Here is a 17557-nt window from a genome sequence, read left to right as displayed (position 1 = left end):
CTTTAGAAGCTAGTAGAAGCTCGACCGGGTTCGTATCAGGTGACTACGTGGTACACAGCACAATACATGAGGAGTCATTCGCAAATTAGTAGACATTGAGGAGTTTGACATAGAGTAAGAGAAGATTGCTTTTGTTCTTAATCTGGACATATACATATTAACGGTGTTGAGACTCTCAGGGTTACTGTAGTCATGTGACCCTTGCGGTTAAATGCTTGCCCTGTCCCATATGCTAGTTTCATACATCTCCTAATTTGACGAGTCAACGATGCCATAGGGGATCAGCCACTGCATGCTCTTGTATCAGCCGAAATGGATTCTTGGGACAATGTGCAGCAAAGATATTGGGATGATATATTCGATCCTACAAAACAAACAAAGCTTAGTGGCTGATTCTTCCTTACCTTATGTGATTCTAGTTAATCGCGGCTCATCTTCTAAATACATATTTCAGTTAAATCTGCGTAAATAACATGAGTATCTCTCATGAGATCACTTTCCGAAACCTCGATCTATTCTTCACATTCTACCAGATATCACGATGTTTCACCACATACACGTCATGACCTCCAACTAAACACTGCCTCCTCTAAAGAGCATTAATATGGTTTTTGTGAAGGCACGGTCTCTATACAGGCCGCTGGAGTGGGATGTGACGTCTGATGTGTTACCTGTTTGTTCTGTTTGTATTCAAGATAGGTGATATCCCAGAGCTTCACTTGTGGGATATTCTCCTTCAAGCGATTCTCTTGTATTGGAGCTAGGAGCTACCCAACTAGATCAGTTATCTGTGTTGGCTTGAGCCGTCACAGCTTTTTTAGTGTCAAGGTAAACTAAATCCGTTTATTGACATCTATGATGCAACAAACCAGCAGCCTTAAAGAAGTTTGTAATTATTCTATCTACTCTAGTACAAAGTACATGTAGAAGTTCTGTTAATACTTTACAGCATATTATTCTCACGGTGTATAGGGATCCAATCAACGGCATTCTCAAGCTAAGACTAAGTTAGGTTTTTTCGATTTGTTCGACACGAAAGACCAGATGGGGACATTCACATAACATGAAATGTGCAAAAGCTCCCTTGGCTTTGTTTTCATTCGAGGTTTGCTAAACATACATTTAGCTAAACAAGCAACAAGCCGGTAGACTCAGAAGACCATGCTACTTCTAACATATTGTCATAGACCATTGCCTGAGATCATGGACAAGGCGAATACATAGTTAAACATATAAAAATGATCATGATGCCGGTAGAAGTAGACATAACAAAAGTATAAGCGAGATTATGTGATGACCTGTATGTCACGTGGTTAGGCAGGCCTACTTCCCACAACACAATCCTTGTATGATAGTGTTTCTCCTCCCATAGTTGAATTCAGTTGGAAATGCTACCATATCTAGTTATCTACCGAGAAATAGCTATCTATGAATGAGCAGTCATCACAGATTAGGCATAAATCTTTAGGCAAACTTGTAGGATTTGAACATATTTACAATGTCATAGTAATTTCGAAAGCGGGAGAGAGAGAACTAAGAAAGAGAAAAAAGGAAATGGAAAGGATACGTAGCATTAATGTCAACCAAAAAAAGCCAAGGAAAACAGTAAAAGGAAAGGGTGACTACGGACTCAAAAGAATAAAGGAAGTAGGCGAATGCTCGGATTTTGCACAGCTCTCCATATACACATGGGCCCGGATAACCACTCATGTAGTTTATATAGTTGAGCCATATCTTTAATATAACAGCATGACTCTTGCCCCCTCCCCCTTCTTACATGACATGATGAATTAATGGAATAGAACCAAGGTGGGGGCATTGCTGGTTAGTAAATCAAAATGTGTTAGAGAATGTACCAAAATCCGCCCCTGTATATATTGCTAGAGCCGTTATTGATAGGTTTTTTTAACATAGACACTAGTGCACTCAACAATAAGAAGAAGAGAGTATTTTTAGACTATAACTATCATCTTCCAGAAAGAAGAACACAAGTATGATGTTGATTCTTCTCTATATAGTACCAAACCCAAGCAATTTGGGCCAGCGCGTCTCATACTGTACTGACAACGCGAGGTAAGATATGTAGACTACTGGTGTGTAGCACGTATGGCAAGGCTAGGCTGCATACCAATCTGTGATTTTAGTTGGACGGCAGAAAAGCTTAAATAGATGAACATGGAGGTCAAGTTGTAAGCGAGTTCAATATATATAAACATAGAGTACACTTCAAGTAACCCAGCTCACACTTTGCATCTCCTTTAACACCGAATTGATCTTAAAGAGAACTTCTACTGTATCACTATACTCCCATAAAAACAAAGTAAAAATAATATCAACTAAAAATGCCATACAAAAAAAGCGCCAAGAAACGAAAACAAAAAGCCCCAAGTAAAAAAAAGAATAAGCGCGCGGCTAAACCCAAACTTTCCGCTCCGACCTCATCGGCATCCCCGAAAAGGCTCTCCATCTACAATTCCTCCCCCGTCATCACCACCCAACCCCACGCCATGCGGTCCCTCTCCCCTGTCCTCGCCTCTCTGGCGAACGTATTCAAGATCCCCATCTCCCAGACCACAACAAGGCCATCCGTGACCCGCGCCTGCAATGAGGCACTCTTGAAATCAACAACAAACGGCCCCATCACCTCCGCCGTGCAGGCATCGGCCACGAGATCTTTCACGACGACCAACGTCCTGCTCAAGCGCAAAGGCAACGCTCCCCGCGGAGACCGCCGAGTTAGTATGTAACTCCCCAATCTTCTCTTTCACAATTGCATATCAAAGACAGGCACCCGTTGTGTCTACGCGGACCCCCAAAGTGCCAAAAAAAAAAAAGGTCTAACAAAGGATATTTTAGCTCTCATCCGCTATTTCCTCTGGCACCCGCTCACGCCCCGCCCTCTGCGTTTCTCCCGTACCCGCTTCCTCCGCCATTGGACCATCCACCGTGCCTGGAACCTGTTCCAGTCGCAGCAGCGTCGCGCCCAGCAGCTTGAGCTCCAGCGCCAGTGGCAGGCGATGTCGGCTGCGTGTGAGGAGCTCCGGACTGGGGCCGGAGATGGAGGCAAGCTGTTCCGGAAGTCAATGAATAAGCGTGGAGTGTTTAGGGATTTGTTCCCCATTGAGTATGGACGGTTGCAGACTGAGGGCCCCAGTGAGGAAGGATGGAATCATGAGTGGAAGAGGATGGAGAAGAAATAAGTTTGCTTTGGGTGGGACTAAGTGTGTGGTTTGTGGAATAAGGGAGATGGTGATTTCTGTTGGGTTTGATATCTCTTCGTCTCTTGTTTGTTTTCTTGCCGGGTATGAAGATATTATTGTTGGCACGTACTGTATCATAACATTGTTCAAGTTGGTTTTCTTTTTGGTTTTGTTTCCTTCTTTGACTACGCGATGGTTGTATGATATATGGTTAGAGATGGATGGGCTATTTTTGTAGTATAACTAAACGATGTCCGTAGCTTGAGAGCTGAGAGTTGTTATCAACGTATATTGCAGGCTGATGGCTATTGGTAGTATCAAGAGGGCTGACAATAAAACAAGAGAAATGAATCAATCGCTAAAAATGAGAGAATGTGCTAGACAGACAGTGAGATGAAGTGACAAGAAGGAAAGTAACAGAGACAAAAAAAAATAACACGGAGAGAGATAGCATTCATAACGAAGAGGGAAACATGCGCCAAAGGCTAGGTATCATACCAAAGGAGAGACATCGGAGTGCACTCGGGTATAAAGGAAAGCAACCAAAGTATGTACTCCGGAAACAAATCAACATGCGTCGTGCCTTCAGAAGAAAATCCACGTGACGGGTGAGTTATGTGCGACAGACGCGAAACAGAACGTGCTGTGTCGGATCGAAAATGAAAAAAAAGCCACCCAAACGCCGGTAATGCAAAAGATACCGATCAACATACATCGATAATACCACCCTCCTTCCTTTTGATAATCCAATCTAACAAATTCGACGGAATGCATAGGCCAGGCTGAGTGCGTGAGACATACTGATAACGCTAGGACGAGGCCATCTCCGTCGCTGCTAGTAGATCATTGTGTCGAGCCTCATTAGTCGACATATATAGCACAGGCCATGGGCAATCCATTATAGGACGATGCAACATGAGCTTTTTCGCTTATCGAATGTGAGCAGAGCGGCACGGGTAGCGGCTTCAAAGACGTCGTCGACCCCTTCTCCGGTCAGGGAAGAGCATTCGAGATACTTTCTCGCTCCGATCTGAGTCGATATATCGCTTCCTTCTTTCGACGTCACGAATCTTTGTGATCTCTTTCTCATCTCCTCGATCGCAAGAGGGTCCTCCCGGAGATCTTTCTTCAGGCCAACGAGGATTATCGGTACACCCGGGCACCGTTCATTGGCCTCCTCGATCCACTGCGATTGGGTTAGATTAAAGCCCAACGGAAGGTCAGGAAGGCGAGACAACCGACCTTGTGCTTCACGTTCTCCAAAGAATCCGGTGTATCCACAGAGAATCCAATCAGAATCACATGCGCTTTGGAGTATGCCAGCGGACGTAACCGTTCATAATCTTCTTGACCAGCGGTATCCCATAATGCCAATTGTACTGACCGGCCATCAACTCGGCAATCCGTCACGTAATTCTCGAAAACCGTGGGGACCTGAAACAACACGCGCGACAGTCAGACCATGCGTTAGGCAGCAACGATAATTGAGAGGGTACGGGTTTACGTACATAGTGCTGTCAACAAACCCAACGTTAGCTTGGGTTTACTTTCATTCGACGTATTCAATGGAAGTACTTACAGTTGGGAAATAACCAAGGGTGAAGACACTCAGAAGACTGGTCTTCCCACAGGCACCATCTCCAATAATCACCAACTTCCTGCGTAAATTTTTTAGATCAGCATCATGACGAATATAAACCGAATTAAACGGGCACTTTTTTTTTTATTCTTTCTTTACAAACGCCGAGCAATCAGAAGGGAAGTAAAGAAATTAACAGTAGTGGGAGCGCATGAAATGAATGCGCAGAAAAATAACTAACGCAAAAGTATATATTAAAAAAAACAAAAAAAAAGAACAAGGATGCTGATAATCGGCAATCAAGGCTCGCACCGCTTTTGTAGGGATTGTCGCACATACCTTCGCATCACATTGTCATTTTGTTGTTGTTGTTGTTGGGCCATTTTTCTACGATGGGCTGACACGATCCCTTTCTGAAGATAACGGCGGGCGCTGAATGAAGGGGGAGGGTAAGGCGTTGATATGCCCGGTGTCGGTGTACTCTTTTTCAGTCAGGTACCCAGTAAGATTAATTAACTGGTAAAAAAATATACACAATAATTAAAAAAAAGGACCTTGACGGGGGGTGACAGAAGGCTAAAAAGAGGTGGGGGGAAATAATTGCAGAGGATTCCCCTCCTCCAAGCAGCTGGAAATGGATGATGATGAGGATTGATGGGTCTGTTTTTGGGAGGGAGAAGGGCGAGAAACCGGTCGTTCTGGAAGGCGGTCGATGGTGAGGCTGAGGAGACTAAGTATAAAAAAGATGATCAAATTAGATTGATTGATCGCCCACACGGGGGGAGAGAGTTAAATGGGAAAAGAAAAGGCATCAGAGTCCAATTGTACGGGTATGGGTTGAGTATCCGCATTAATTACCTGACTTACGGCAACTTGACAGGGACGAAACTCACTCTCCCGTCTGGTTGGCTTCTTCCTTTCTGTCTTTTTCTTTTCTTTACCGGTACTGGTACCGGTACCGATCCACGCCAAATGAGGAAAAAGTAAAAATAATAATAATAATAATAATGAGTGGACGGACAATAAGAAAGACCAGATCGATAAGTAACAAATGGTCAAATCACAATGGAAGGAAGAAAGTCAATACGAGAGAATGAAGTGTAGTATTCACAAAAGAAAACACTTCGATCCCTCCTTTTCTAACACTGACTGGAAGGAAATTAAGATAATGAATGGAATAAGAAAAAGACAGCGAGATCCGTAGTAGAAAGAGAGAAGAGAAAGAGAGAATGCAAGTCATTCAATTGATATTAATAGTCGTCCATCCAACCATCCCTAATCAACGCAAAGGATGAGATCGACCAGTGGATGCCGTAGCTGAACTTGTTACTAAGGTTAGAGGTTTGTCTCAGACATCATCCGGCTAGACGTTCATAATTACCATATAGTCACTATCACTATTCCCTATAGGTAGAGGGGAATACGATGCGACAAGCCGAGGGGATAATAATAGACGAAAGTGATGCGATGCTGTCTTCCTTTTTCCCCGGAGTTGCCGAACGATAACACTAAGGTAGTCTAGTTTACTATGTACCTCGTTGGAAAAAGCCCCATGTCTTCGAAATTCTTCCATCCCCATCCCGTCCTCTCTATCCTCATACATCCCTTTAATGATCAGCCGTGGATTTTTCTGCAATGGTCGACGGCATATCACTGTACTTAATAATCGGGATCAGGGCCTAAACTATTTTCCCCACTATGTTAGAACGATTAAAGAGTTATTAATCGAGCCTTATAATTTGCGATGGGGGAATGCTTGGGTGCGGAGCCGTAGAGTCCTCATAATTATAATACTGATTCATAATAATAATAACCAGACTTGAAGGAGAAAAAGTACGGAGTTGTACATACGAGTAATATGCGCATCGCGGTGTTTCTGACCGCCCGGCAGAATTCCCACATGGCACCCTTTGAGGAAATCACGGGATATGCCTGCATACCTGAATCCTCAGGCTGCAAACCCGTCCATCTCGCTTGCGGCGGCTATCCTCTTCGCGGCCAGCGGCAGGGCAACCTATCCAAAGCCCAATGCCCGGCGTCAAGATCCACCGTCCAATCCAACGCCCATCAACCTTTCGAGCCATTTCAACCATCCCGCTTGGGCTGTGCTTGTTCGCGATCACCGGCCTGGCTCTGAACCGTCTTCCCTCTCGATACCCTAAGTTCCCTGGCCAGATTGGCCCCCCGTCGCCCTTGACGCCTGGGCCCCCTCGTCGTGCGGCTCGGGTCCTTTCCACCCCTCTCCGCCCTCATTCTCCGTTTGTCGGCCTGGCGTCTGACCTTTCCCACCTTCGCTCTTCACCCGCCACTCGTTTACCTCGACCCTGTGCACTCGGTTTGGAAAGTCCTCGACCCTCCCGGTTCACCCCCCGCCGAAATTAAGCAGAGCCGGCTCCGTCGACAGAGTTTGCAAGTGAGCTTCGCTCGCGGCCATTGACGATTATATAAGCCGTCCTTTGACCAGTTCGCGAAGCCCTGTAGCATGGTGGCTGGGCTAGAAGAAAGCTAGGAGAATTTTCCCCGTTCGTCTAGACCTACAAAAGCAACATATGACCCCATGGCTCCTCCGCATCCTCCCCGAACTATTCCTAGCTCCACAATGTCAGATCATATGTCGACTGCACCTCCACGCCCCACCAATGGTGACACTACGACCCTGAATGAAAACAACCTCCCATCGCTCGCAGAGACGAAACCTATGTCGGTAAACCGCAAGAAACAGAAGCGTCGCCAGAAGCAGGCGGCTCGGCTGGCCGCGGAGCGCCAGTTATCAAACGGGGTTGTACTCCCGGATGCCGCAGATCAAAACGGTCTCGGTCCCGCGGGACCAGGAAGTCACCTTTCCGATGAACTGGATGTCGAGCACCCTACGAATGGGGACGTGTATCACGATGATGAAATCGACGATTTCAGCGCGCACCGGGATCTGCCGCCGGTTATGAACGGGCCCGAGGATCAAACGTCGACAAATCGAAAATCGAAGAAGAAGAAAGGCAAGAAAAATCGTACCGGCTCGCAAAATCTGGGTGATGATAGTTCCACCCCGCTATCGACCCCCTCCATCTCCATGACACATCCTCTACCGCCACCGCTCCCACCGCATCTTGGTCCTCGTACGCTTCTCAAGCCGTCCAAGGATCGCAGCATATGGAACACCTCGACGCAAGAAGAACGCGAGAATATCAAAACATTCTGGCTCGAGCTAGGCGAAGAGGAGCGACGGCAGCTGGTTAAAGTGGAAAAGGATGCGGTGTTAAAGAAGATGAAGGAGCAACAGAAGCACTCGTGCAGTTGCACCGTCTGCGGAAGGAAAAGAACGGCGATTGAAGAAGAGCTCGAGGTGCTATACGATGCCTATTATGAAGAATTAGAACAGTACGCCAATAACAATCAAGGGTCCTTCGAGAAAGGCGCGCCGATTGTACCTCCGCCCCGATTGTATCAACCTCCACTACGACCACCCGGACAACATACTCGGACCCATGGTCAATATCATCCCTCACGAGGTCGCATTCATGAATTGCCCGAAGATGATGAAGATTTGGAGGAAGACTACGACGAGGATGATGAGGACGATGAACCGTACAGTGACGATGAATTTGAAGACGAGGAAACGCGTGCAGCTCGCGCGGATTTCTTTGCCTTTGGAAACAGCTTAACTGTGAAAGGTAAGACACTGACTCACTTGTTCCTTTTCTTTTTCCCTCTTCCTTGTTAGAGCACATGGGCTGATTCTCATTCGCTTGCATTTTGAGTTCAGACGGGATTCTCACGGTTGCAGACGATCTCTTGAAAAATGACGGAAAGCATTTCATCGACATGATGGAACAACTGGCCGAACGTCGGATGCAGCGAGAAGAAGATACGCAGTACGGAATAGCCGCAGCACATCAGTCCCTCCATAGTGGTCATAACCATGGTCCTTACGACGATGAAGACTATGACGATGAAGAGGATGACGACTATGATAGTCAAGAGGAAGAAGACTATGAGGAGGACGAGATGGTCTGTCCTGGTGTCAACCCCGACACAGTGTTGCAGTGCAGGCTGACACATTGCTACCAGGATGCTATGACGGAGGAGCAGCGGATGGAGGAAGGCCGGCGAATGTTTCAAATATTCGCAGCTCGAATGTTCGAACAGCGTGTTTTAACTGCCTACCGAGAGAAGGTTGCTGAGCAACGTCAACAAAAGCTGATCGAAGAACTCATGGAGGAGCAAACCCGCAATGAACAGCGAAATGCTAAGAAGGCTCGAGAAGCGGAGAAGAAGAAAGAGAAGAAGCGCCTTCAAAAACAAGCTAAAGAAGAGGAAAAGGCACGAAGGGAGGCAGAGAAGGCCGCAGAGGAAGCTGCCGCCAAAGCTGAGCACGAGAGAAAGCTTGAGGAACAGAGGAAGAAACGAGAGGAGCAACGAAAGAAGCGAGAAGCCGAACGCAAGGCCCAGGAGGAAGAACGCGCACGAAAAGAAGCGGAAAAGCAACGCCGACTGCGTGAAGAACGAGAACGACAAGCGGAGGCTGAACGAAAGCAGCGAGAACAGAAGGAGCAAGAGAAGAAACGACGTGATGAGGCTCGAAGAAAGGAGCGAGAGGAACGTGAGGCGCGAGAGAAGAAGGCAAAGGAGGACCGCGAGCGCAAGGAACGTGAGGAGCAAGCAAAGAAGGCCGGACAAGATGTTCTAGACCGTAAACGTTCATCACAGCAAGGGCCGGTACCTATTCCAACCAGTATGTACTATCAAGGCCCTTCGGGTCACCTTCAGTCTCCGCACTACCAAGTCGCCACACCTATCGTCCCTAAGGCATCTACTCCTGTCAGGCCTCGCCAATCATCCCAGCAAGGCTCCCATTCCTCTTCCCCACGGTCTCAACCGGCCAGTACCGAACAGTCACAAGTGTCCATCTCTCCACGGTCAATGGCGCCATCCCAATCGTCCGGGGCCTCGAGCGTGGCCTCCAAACAAGGTCATACTCAACCTATGCTTCACCACCCCCAGCCCTCAACCCCACTGTCGCCACTTGGATCGTTAGGGAGATCTATTCCGCCCGGCTTCTCAAGCTCTAATGGATTCCCTCCGAACCCTCCTGTCTTGTCTGGGATGGTCCCTCGACCGCCAATTGGCCATGAATTGCCCACGTATCCCCCACATTCTACGCCTCTCATGAGCCAACTACGAGGATTTGCTGCACCCAATGGAATCCCTGTGCCTCCCCCAGGTATAAACGGAGCCCGTCCGATCCCTCCTGGGCGTGGTTTTCCTCTTGACCCAGGGCACGGTCTTCCATTCCAGTCTTCACAGCCTATGTCAGGACCATTCTCTACACCCCCAGGCGGTTTGGCACATGGCCATTCCAGACAGCCTTCCAGCTCGTTTGAGCGATCTCCTCTCGACAGTCATGCCCAACCGTTCCCTATTTCCCGACCTAGCCCCATAAAGCGTCCATCTAGTACCCAGCAAGAACAGGACGGGAACAACCGCACTATGCAGCGAGATATAGATCATTTGAGCGCCCAGTTAGGTAGCAGTGCTCTTCTTGACGATACCGATATTCCTTTTACGTCGAATTTGTCTCAGTCACTCCCTGGTGCGACAGGGCCGGGATCTCTACCAGGACCGGCACGAGCCAGCTTTGCGGCGCCTTCTTTGTTCCCCGATCCCCTTAGTGGTAAGTCTAGCTATCTAGAGAACCGTCGTTGACGGCTCTCTAGCAGGGATCAGCGCTAACAGTATCGCAGCACCAAAACATACAAATTTCCCTCTGAATCCTGGCGTAGGCGGCAGCACGTGGGGCGCACAGCTCCCTTTTAGTCCGACTGCTTTCCCCGGTGCTCCAACATGGGGATCTGTTCCCGGTTAGTACAGTGGCCAGTGATTTAAGTATGTTCCGTTGCTGACAGTAATTCCAGGGGGTGGTTGGTCAAACAATGCGTTCGGGTCCGGAGGTCATCATCGTGCACATACGTCGCGGCCTGTTTCCATCCGACTATTGGTGATCCAAGCCTGTAAACAACTGAACACAATGAGTCCTTCCAAGGGAGCCACCGGTTACCATGACGTGAACTATGTCCTTCGCCAGGTCGACCAGCTCCGGCCTCCAAACGAGCCATCCATCTCGCTCAAAGAGATGCTCGACATCTGCGACACGGAAGGTAACACGCAAAATGGTGGCGGCTCATTCTTGACCAAGAAAGATGAGACCGGCGAATACGTCAAGTTCGAGTCAGATACCAACAGCGCTACCTCAGGTCACAGAGGCAGCATTGTACCCGGTGAAATCGGCAGTCCTGTTCCAAGTAGTAGCATACCAGCATTCGGCGGGATCGGTAGCACACCCTCAGTGTTACGACAACATTCTTCTCCACCTACGGGGTTCTAGGCGTTCGGGCTTTCACACAGCATTTCACATTCTATCTACGACTGGAAATGGGGAATTGTTGTTTTGTCTTCTTTTTTTAGCTGCAGTTTGGGAATGATTGATCGCCGAAATGCCCTGTCCAAGCGTCATGTCATGTTTCACGTCTTTGTCATATGTTTTCCACTTGATGGTTCTGCTTTGTTGTTCCTTTTCTTCGCCCCATCTTCTTTTTTCCTGTTTTGAGTTATCACTCACTCACGGGCATTTATCATGTCTTGTATGTCTTATTGCAGAGATTCCCATGGAGCAATGTCTCTCCGTGTCAAACAATTGCATGATCGATTTGATCTCACCATATTGATCTCCCTTCGCCTCACCTGTAGGATCATGTATAGCTTACTGGGTTATGTCTATGTCGGCATAGCTTACAACTGCAGTAAGCGGTGCGGGGGTGGGGAAGTGTTCTTCAAATGAAAAGCCCTGACACCGTGAACTACTCTAATCGCGTAGAATCTCAGTCTTCTCACCCATCAATAATATTCTTCTTGCTTAACCAGTCAAATTCTATGACGACAGGAAAAAAAAGTGGATATTGGGTATGATAAGAGTCTGATAGACAACAAAGGTGATGATACACCTATATAATCGTATCAAAAACAAAGATGTTGCGAATTGAAAGAGAGAAAGTAGGGAATCTTACAGGAGAATTTGCATGCTAGGGAGACAAAGACAAGGTTGGTAGGTGGGTAGTTGTCATTGGGAAATCACAAGGCACAAGAATAAGGAGGGAAAGAAACAAGTACACGCATCATGTCATACAATCATTCTCACTGTCTAGGATCCGTCACAATGCCTTCATAGTCTCTTGACCGGATGTACTCCAAAGTGCGCTGGAAGTGGCGTTTGGGACCTTCCAAGCTTGGGTTCGGCTCGTCTTCATCCGTTTGGAGGTTGGAGTGGATGAGCTCGATTAGGCCGTTAAGGTACTTGGTTGTCACTGTTTCGTTCTGTTGGTCAAAGTAGTAGACGTAACGGTTGAGGATCTCGACGAAGAGTTCGACCGACACGGCGGTATCCATGCAGGCGTCTGCGACACGGAGAGCGCGTTGAAGACACTCAAGTACACGCTTGCCATCGCGATAGAGCTGTTGACGAGTTAATTTCTCTCGTATAACCGAAGCATATCAGATGGGTAAAATGGAATGTGACACGTACGTTCTTAGGGTCGTCTTCGCCCCGTTGTGGGTTCTCAACAACCCACCAGAGGTGGCTGGCTAGATACACTGCCCGGCACTGATCGGGTTTCTTGAGCAATTTGCTTCCGTGCAATGCGGCCTTGGTGATAAGCGTGTCGTAATTCTCCTTGGAGAATCCTCGAGATCCATGGAGAGCGCCGGCAATTATACAGACAGCCTGGAATTGGGCACGGGAATCACTGATCGAGTCCTCGTAGATGGTAAAGGCTTGCGCGAAAAACTCGTAACTGAACTCTTCGAACCCTGTTTGGTCGGCCACCTCACCGCACATAACGAATAGACGCAATGCCAGATCAGCGCACCCGGGATTAACCCGTTGATAGAGGTTGTTGACACATTGGTGCATGAAACGGTAGAGCGCCGACGATTGTGACTGCCAGTTGTCGTCGTAATGTTCGCGGGACTTCAGCTTACGCGCCAACCGTATCGAGGCAGTGATGAGGGCCGGGGTCGTGTAGCGGATACGCTCGTTGCCATCAGCGTAGGCTTTGCGAGTTGCTTGAAGGAGCTATTAACGCGTTAGAGAAGAAAGCAGGAAAATAGAGGTGTAAGATTCGGGGCATATTACCTTCAATTGGGTATCGTTCTCTGGAGCCTGGATCAAGTGGATCAAGCGCCCAAGCCACCCTTGCTCCTCGATAGTCTCATCCGTTTCACCACGCCGCTGGGCCTGCAAGCCAGGATACCCCATCGCTTGCTGTGCGCCTTCCTTTATCAAGACCCTTAACGCTTGTAACACACGGTCCAAGTTCTCCGTCGTGGCGATCAGTGTACGGTTCTTCAGAAGGCTGCGAGCGATCTCACCGGCGACAGATCGCCGCGTGGTATATGACTGCGCTGTCAAGAGAGGAAGATAATGTGGCAGAGCCAACGCTGTGAAGATAGAAACGTATGAGCGTAGAGGAGCAAGAAGAAGGTGTAAGAGATTCTGCTGTGTTGGAGCAGAGTGCAAGTCTGCATGATCTGCATACTCCGCCGTCTCGCGGGTAGCAAAATCAAGGATCTGGTCGACGTATTCTAGTTGGTCTGGGTATGTGTTTAGCGCAAGATTGACGAGTGAAACCAGAAGTGCCATGGTATCCTGAATAGGAAGACCTCGCGATTTGATAAGGTTGACCACCTGCGCGTAAAACACGTCGTAAAGCTTGACATCTGTCGGGATACCGGCCTTTTCATCTTTGGCGCCGTTCGTGTTCGCACTGGGTTCTCCCTCTGCAGCAGTTGCGGCCTCGCTGGCATCCTCTGAGGCTTGCTCAGCATTATTTTCCTGGGTAGCATTCGCATCGGCCTCGGCGGATGCTTCCTTCTTAGACTCTTCGGAGACTTTAAGGTTTTCGAGGAGTTTGGTAACAGCTTCTTCTTCGCTATGCTTCCTAGCCTCTGGATCAACGGACGATTCGGTTTCGCGTGCCGCATAGGATGACAGGCGATCCATAAGCCCTATCACGATCTTCTTCAGGTCCACATGTGGATTGAGCCGAGCAATTGCAGAGAGCAGCAGATCGAGGGTATGAAGATGGAACTCATCCGGGAAAACCTTGGTTATCACTACAGTACCAGCTTAGCACTTCGGATTATCACGGAATGGCGAATACTCCCTTACCTTCCAGCAAATACTCTTGCGCCAGCACATCGCGACATTGGACAACCTGTTCGAGCAACGCCTGCAGTATACCAGACTTATAGCCTTCCAAATCAACCAATTGACTTAGTCGGACAATGTTGCTTCCGACAAGAAGCTCCAGTTCTCGGCGCTCTTGCATTCGCTTCTCACGCTCCCGGGAGGGACCCTGGTGCTGAAGTCGCACCCATAGCTTGTTCATCTCCACAAAGTTGGTCAGGACGAAATTAATCGAGTCTTGCATGTTACCCTCGGGGCCATCTCCAGACCCTGTGGGTAGATGATCTCTTGCCTGGCCGGAGAGGTAGTATCTCAGAAAAAGTCCTCGGATAGGATGCTGTACGCCTCGGCTCATCTCCATCATATCTTTCATGATCTCTTTAATTGGAGCATCCTCCACAGACATATACACCGTACCGACAGTGATCATCAGGTATAGTCGTGGGATAATGTTGCCGGCATACTGGACCAGTTCATACAAATCGGCCAGGTGGTTGACGGGATGGTTTTCTTTCAGATACACGGAGAGATGTCGCAGCGCATCGAAAACAGCCATGTATAGTTCGTAGTATTGCTTCGGACCTAAGCTCGGCGTCCGTAGTTCAGAAACAAGGGTTGACCTAGACGAATGGAGACAACGTGTCAGTCCGTTCTCCAATTGACTCCACCGCAGCCTGGGGGAGGAGCCGGAGGATTGAGCTCACCCGCATTTAAGCGCATCCATTAATTTTCCCGGGGTCTCTAGGCATTTTCGCATCATTTGCGACTGCTGTCGCACCACTCCCAATGCCTCCTCGAGGAGACGACTCTGGTCTTCGGAGGGGGGTAGCGGGGCGGCCATCGTGACTGATATGGTGGGCGAGTAGGAGGGAGAGTCGGGGGGTTGGCTGAGTACGGGCGGTCTAACACCTGGTCAAAATGACAGAGGGGAGGAGGAAGTGCTTCAATGGCAAAGGAGTTGAGGACACGAGCACTTAGGAGAGAAATTAACAGGATACTCCTGGTCCATGGACAGGAGAGAGGGGAGGGGAGGATGAGTATGAATCAACAAGAGGCGCAGGTGAATTACAACATGCGATCACAAACGGATGCGAGTTGGTTGACTTATGTAAGTCAAGTTGTACTGACGTAAGGTACGGTACGAATACGGTCACCATCGTCCCCTTCCGGATTAGCGCGGTCCGGTAATCCATCGGTATGTATTTTGATCTCTATATATACTATCTAAACTATTCTATTTCGTTGAAGAACCAATCTTAGAATCTCTGTGCAAGCAATAAATCCCGCCAGGAAACAGGAATACACAAGGAAAGTCAAAGCAAAACGCCATATGCATATGTGTATGTATGGAAATCATGATCACATAGAACGTCATGTCGAATTATAACGACGAAACCCCGAAAAGAAACAAGAAAAGCATGCCATTGACCCCTTCATCATCTTCATAAATATTTCATGTCGTGTCTGTCATATCATGATTTAGCTCCTTCATCCGTGAAATGACACATGGGAAAGCCGGACGATTTGGCCTAAGAGAAGCAAGTCGTCACTTGCATACATCTAGTGATGGTATTCCTGGAGTGTCAAATTTAGGGCTGCGGTGATGTGCTATTCGAGCTTCTCTTAACCACAGCATTACCGCCATGAACGCGGGTGGAGTTGAGGGCATCGCGAAGGTAAAGAACAGCACGGTCAGTGATGTTCAAGCCGCGAGCAGTAATGCGATAGTCGGTGCTGTTGCTGCGGGTAGCGAGGGTATGAGCTTCAGTGCTGTTACTGCGAGCGACGATAGTAGGGGCAGTATCATTAGTGTGGATAGTAAGGCGAGAGTTGACACTGTTGTTGCGAGCACCCAGGCCAAAAGCAGTACCGTTGCCCCGAGCGATAAGCTTAGATTCTGTGCTGTTGCTCCGGGCGTTCAGATGAGACTCGGTGCCATTGTGACGAGCAATAAGCTTAGACTCCATGGCGTTGCTGCGGACAAACAGAGGGGCAGTGCTATTGTGACGAGCGTTGAGGTAGGATTCAGTGCCGTTGTGACGAGCGACGAAAGTATGAACCTCAGTGTTGTTGGCAGAGGAAGACCTCCTGATGAATCTCAGAGAAGTAGCGTTCAGTCCTCTAGCCACGACTGAGGACTGACCACTGGGGATGCCAGTCGGCAACGGCCCGACGCTCCAGGACGAGGGAAAAGGAGTGCTTGATGGTGACGACGATGGAGTGTGGGTTATCGTGATTGTTACCGGGGTTTGTGGAGGAGAGACAGCGGTGATAGTTTCGACGACGGGGGGCGCCTCAGCGCTGGATGTGCCGCCAACATTCACAACAGAATACGGCACATCCCTGCGTGCGAGAGTATTGTTTGTTCTTGCACGAAGGAGAGGAACCGCGTGAGCACCGAGTGATGAGAGAACTAAGAGCAATGCTGAGGCATGCATATTGGATGGAAGACCGTTAATGGCACTGAGACAAGAGGAAAGTATTAAGTTGTAAGTGGTCTATGAAATGGAGAATAAAGATAGTACAATGGAAGAGAAACCCATCAATAAGCCAGGCAAGATGGATATATCAAGAGAGAGAAGAGGAACGGCCGTCCCAATTTAAGATTAGCAGCTAGGTAGAAAAACAGGACTCAAGAAGAAACTAAAAGCACTCAATCTCATGAATCATTATAAGTTTCATCATCAGACGGCAGGGGGGCCCATCGGACGGAGAAAAGTGCAGGCTGGCGCATCCACGAGGGTCTGGGCGACAGCCGTCAAAGGAGGCTGGGAGACCCTCGTCCACCCATAGGGGATCACCAGCCTCGTTAATTTTAGTAGACGATCGACGTCCACGCAATCACTATCATGTTACTGATATCTGTCTGCCGTTTATTCTTAGTCGGAGTTAGAAACAGGGAGTGTGGCACTACAGTCAATGCAGTTAGGCAGACAGAGGGAATGTACATACCGTAGTAAGTAAAAAGTACCAAATCTTTCGGATGATAAAATAAGAAACCAGAGAAACCCTTGCCAAGACATTTAGCTTGCGCATATGTGGCTGGGGAGGGTCCACTTGCCGTCTGTGGCGTCAAAGAACCTTTCTTTTTTTTTAATTTATTTTAATTTTTTATTGTAAATTAGTATTCTATCCTCCTTGGACATGATATGGTGAGAGATGACGACATTTTAGATAGTGGTAGTTAGTGACTTGTGCATGCTTGGATGCATCAAGCCAGACACGCAATGTGATAGTAGCAACGTCAATGCCAACGTCAGCAAGTCTTGATATTCTGACAATGCTCGAGTTTAGTATCCGACCGGTGGTCACTCTAGGGCTTGCATAAAGCAGGGTGCACGTTACACATGAACTTCTTAAGTCTTTAGCATTTCTGTGTTTATATCAGCCACTCTTGCTAATGTACAGTCCATAAAATTTGCGGTATATGCAGTCTACGTACGTGTGCATCATAATCTGTTCAAAGAGACTACGTAAAGGTCTGGGTCTAAACCTACGCACACACTTGCAGGTCTTGGACCCGGGGAGGGTCTTGCCAACATG

General features: G+C 48.2%; 6 protein-coding genes across 6 annotated transcripts; 3 read left to right on the top strand and 3 right to left on the bottom strand.

Moving 5' to 3' along the window:
• The first annotated feature begins 2467 nt into the window (after positions 1-2467).
• BDW43DRAFT_286954 (mitochondrial 54S ribosomal protein mL40) lies at positions 2468-3473 on the top strand. The gene is made up of 2 exons (XM_032043091.1): positions 2468-2739; positions 2857-3473. Exons 1-2 carry the CDS (start codon positions 2508-2510, stop codon positions 3198-3200), a joined length of 576 nt encoding a protein of 191 aa, XP_031896787.1. The 5' UTR covers positions 2468-2507; the 3' UTR covers positions 3201-3473.
• A 295-nt stretch (positions 3474-3768) lies between these two features.
• rho2 (putative Rho GTPase Rho 2) lies at positions 3769-5771 on the bottom strand. Its single transcript, XM_032038766.1, has 6 exons — positions 5647-5771; positions 5119-5295; positions 4780-4858; positions 4709-4714; positions 4443-4634; positions 3769-4386 (listed from the first exon to the last, which is right to left on the bottom strand). The coding sequence occupies exons 2-6, from the start codon at positions 5160-5162 to the stop codon at positions 4099-4101; spliced, it is 609 nt and encodes a 202-aa protein (XP_031896786.1). The 5' UTR covers positions 5163-5295; positions 5647-5771; the 3' UTR covers positions 3769-4098.
• Positions 5772-6776: 1005 nt separating this feature from the next.
• BDW43DRAFT_286946 (putative stress response protein Nst1) lies at positions 6777-10710 on the top strand. The gene is made up of 4 exons (XM_032043090.1): positions 6777-8447; positions 8540-8784; positions 8845-10634; positions 10689-10710. Exons 1-3 carry the CDS (start codon positions 7337-7339, stop codon positions 10477-10479), a joined length of 2991 nt encoding a protein of 996 aa, XP_031896784.1. The 5' UTR covers positions 6777-7336; the 3' UTR covers positions 10480-10634; positions 10689-10710.
• BDW43DRAFT_314388 (uncharacterized protein) lies at positions 6808-7161 on the top strand (the record flags this gene model as incomplete). The annotated part of the gene is made up of 1 exon (XM_032047797.1): positions 6808-7161. One exon carries the CDS (start codon positions 6808-6810, stop codon positions 7159-7161), a length of 354 nt encoding a protein of 117 aa, XP_031896785.1.
• Positions 10711-11964: 1254 nt separating the features above from the next.
• BDW43DRAFT_302731 (vacuolar protein sorting-associated protein 35) lies at positions 11965-14855 on the bottom strand (the record flags this gene model as incomplete). Its single annotated transcript, XM_032045291.1, has 5 exons — positions 11965-12282; positions 12353-12901; positions 12962-13941; positions 13997-14634; positions 14719-14855. 5 exons carry the CDS (start codon positions 14853-14855, stop codon positions 11965-11967), a joined length of 2622 nt encoding a protein of 873 aa, XP_031896783.1.
• Positions 14856-15200: 345 nt separating this feature from the next.
• On the bottom strand, positions 15201-16949 carry BDW43DRAFT_286924 (uncharacterized protein). The gene has a single exon (XM_032043089.1). It carries the CDS (start codon positions 16450-16452, stop codon positions 15604-15606), a length of 849 nt encoding a protein of 282 aa, XP_031896782.1. The 5' UTR covers positions 16453-16949; the 3' UTR covers positions 15201-15603.
• Between the last annotated feature and the right edge of the window lie 608 nt (positions 16950-17557).

Source organism: Aspergillus alliaceus, assembly GCF_009176365.1.
Source record: "Aspergillus alliaceus strain CBS 536.65 unplaced genomic scaffold BDW43scaffold_47, whole genome shotgun sequence".
Taxonomy (NCBI): Eukaryota; Fungi; Ascomycota; class Eurotiomycetes; order Eurotiales; family Aspergillaceae; genus Aspergillus; species Aspergillus alliaceus.
Note: the sequence above shows the minus strand (reverse complement) of the source record. Positions and strands in the feature narration are given on the sequence as shown.

What these genes read in the sequence shown, in the direction of transcription:
- BDW43DRAFT_286954 (XM_032043091.1), top strand. Translation starts at nt 2,508, where the DNA reads ATGCGGTCCCTCTCCCCTGTCCTCGCCTCTCTGGCGAACGTATTCAAG. An exon ending in CCGCGGAGACCGCCGAGTTA is followed by an intron (nt 2,740 to 2,856) that starts GTATGTAACTCC and finishes AGGATATTTTAG; the next exon opens with CTCTCATCCGCTATTTCCTC.
- rho2 (XM_032038766.1), bottom strand. Translation starts at nt 5,162, where the DNA reads ATGGCCCAACAACAACAACAACAAAATGACAATGTGATGCGAAG. An exon ending in AATGACAATGTGATGCGAAG is followed by an intron (nt 4,859 to 5,118) that starts GTATGTGCGACA and finishes AAATTTACGCAG; the next exon opens with GAAGTTGGTGATTATTGGAG. An exon ending in TGGAGAACGTGAAGCACAAG is followed by an intron (nt 4,387 to 4,442) that starts GTCGGTTGTCTC and finishes ACCCAATCGCAG; the next exon opens with TGGATCGAGGAGGCCAATGA.
- BDW43DRAFT_286946 (XM_032043090.1), top strand. Translation starts at nt 7,337, where the DNA reads ATGGCTCCTCCGCATCCTCCCCGAACTATTCCTAGCTCCACAATGTCA. An exon ending in AAACAGCTTAACTGTGAAAG is followed by an intron (nt 8,448 to 8,539) that starts GTAAGACACTGA and finishes TTTTGAGTTCAG; the next exon opens with ACGGGATTCTCACGGTTGCA. An exon ending in ACTATGAGGAGGACGAGATG is followed by an intron (nt 8,785 to 8,844) that starts GTCTGTCCTGGT and finishes CATTGCTACCAG; the next exon opens with GATGCTATGACGGAGGAGCA.
- BDW43DRAFT_286924 (XM_032043089.1), bottom strand. Translation starts at nt 16,452, where the DNA reads ATGCATGCCTCAGCATTGCTCTTAGTTCTCTCATCACTCGGTGCTCAC.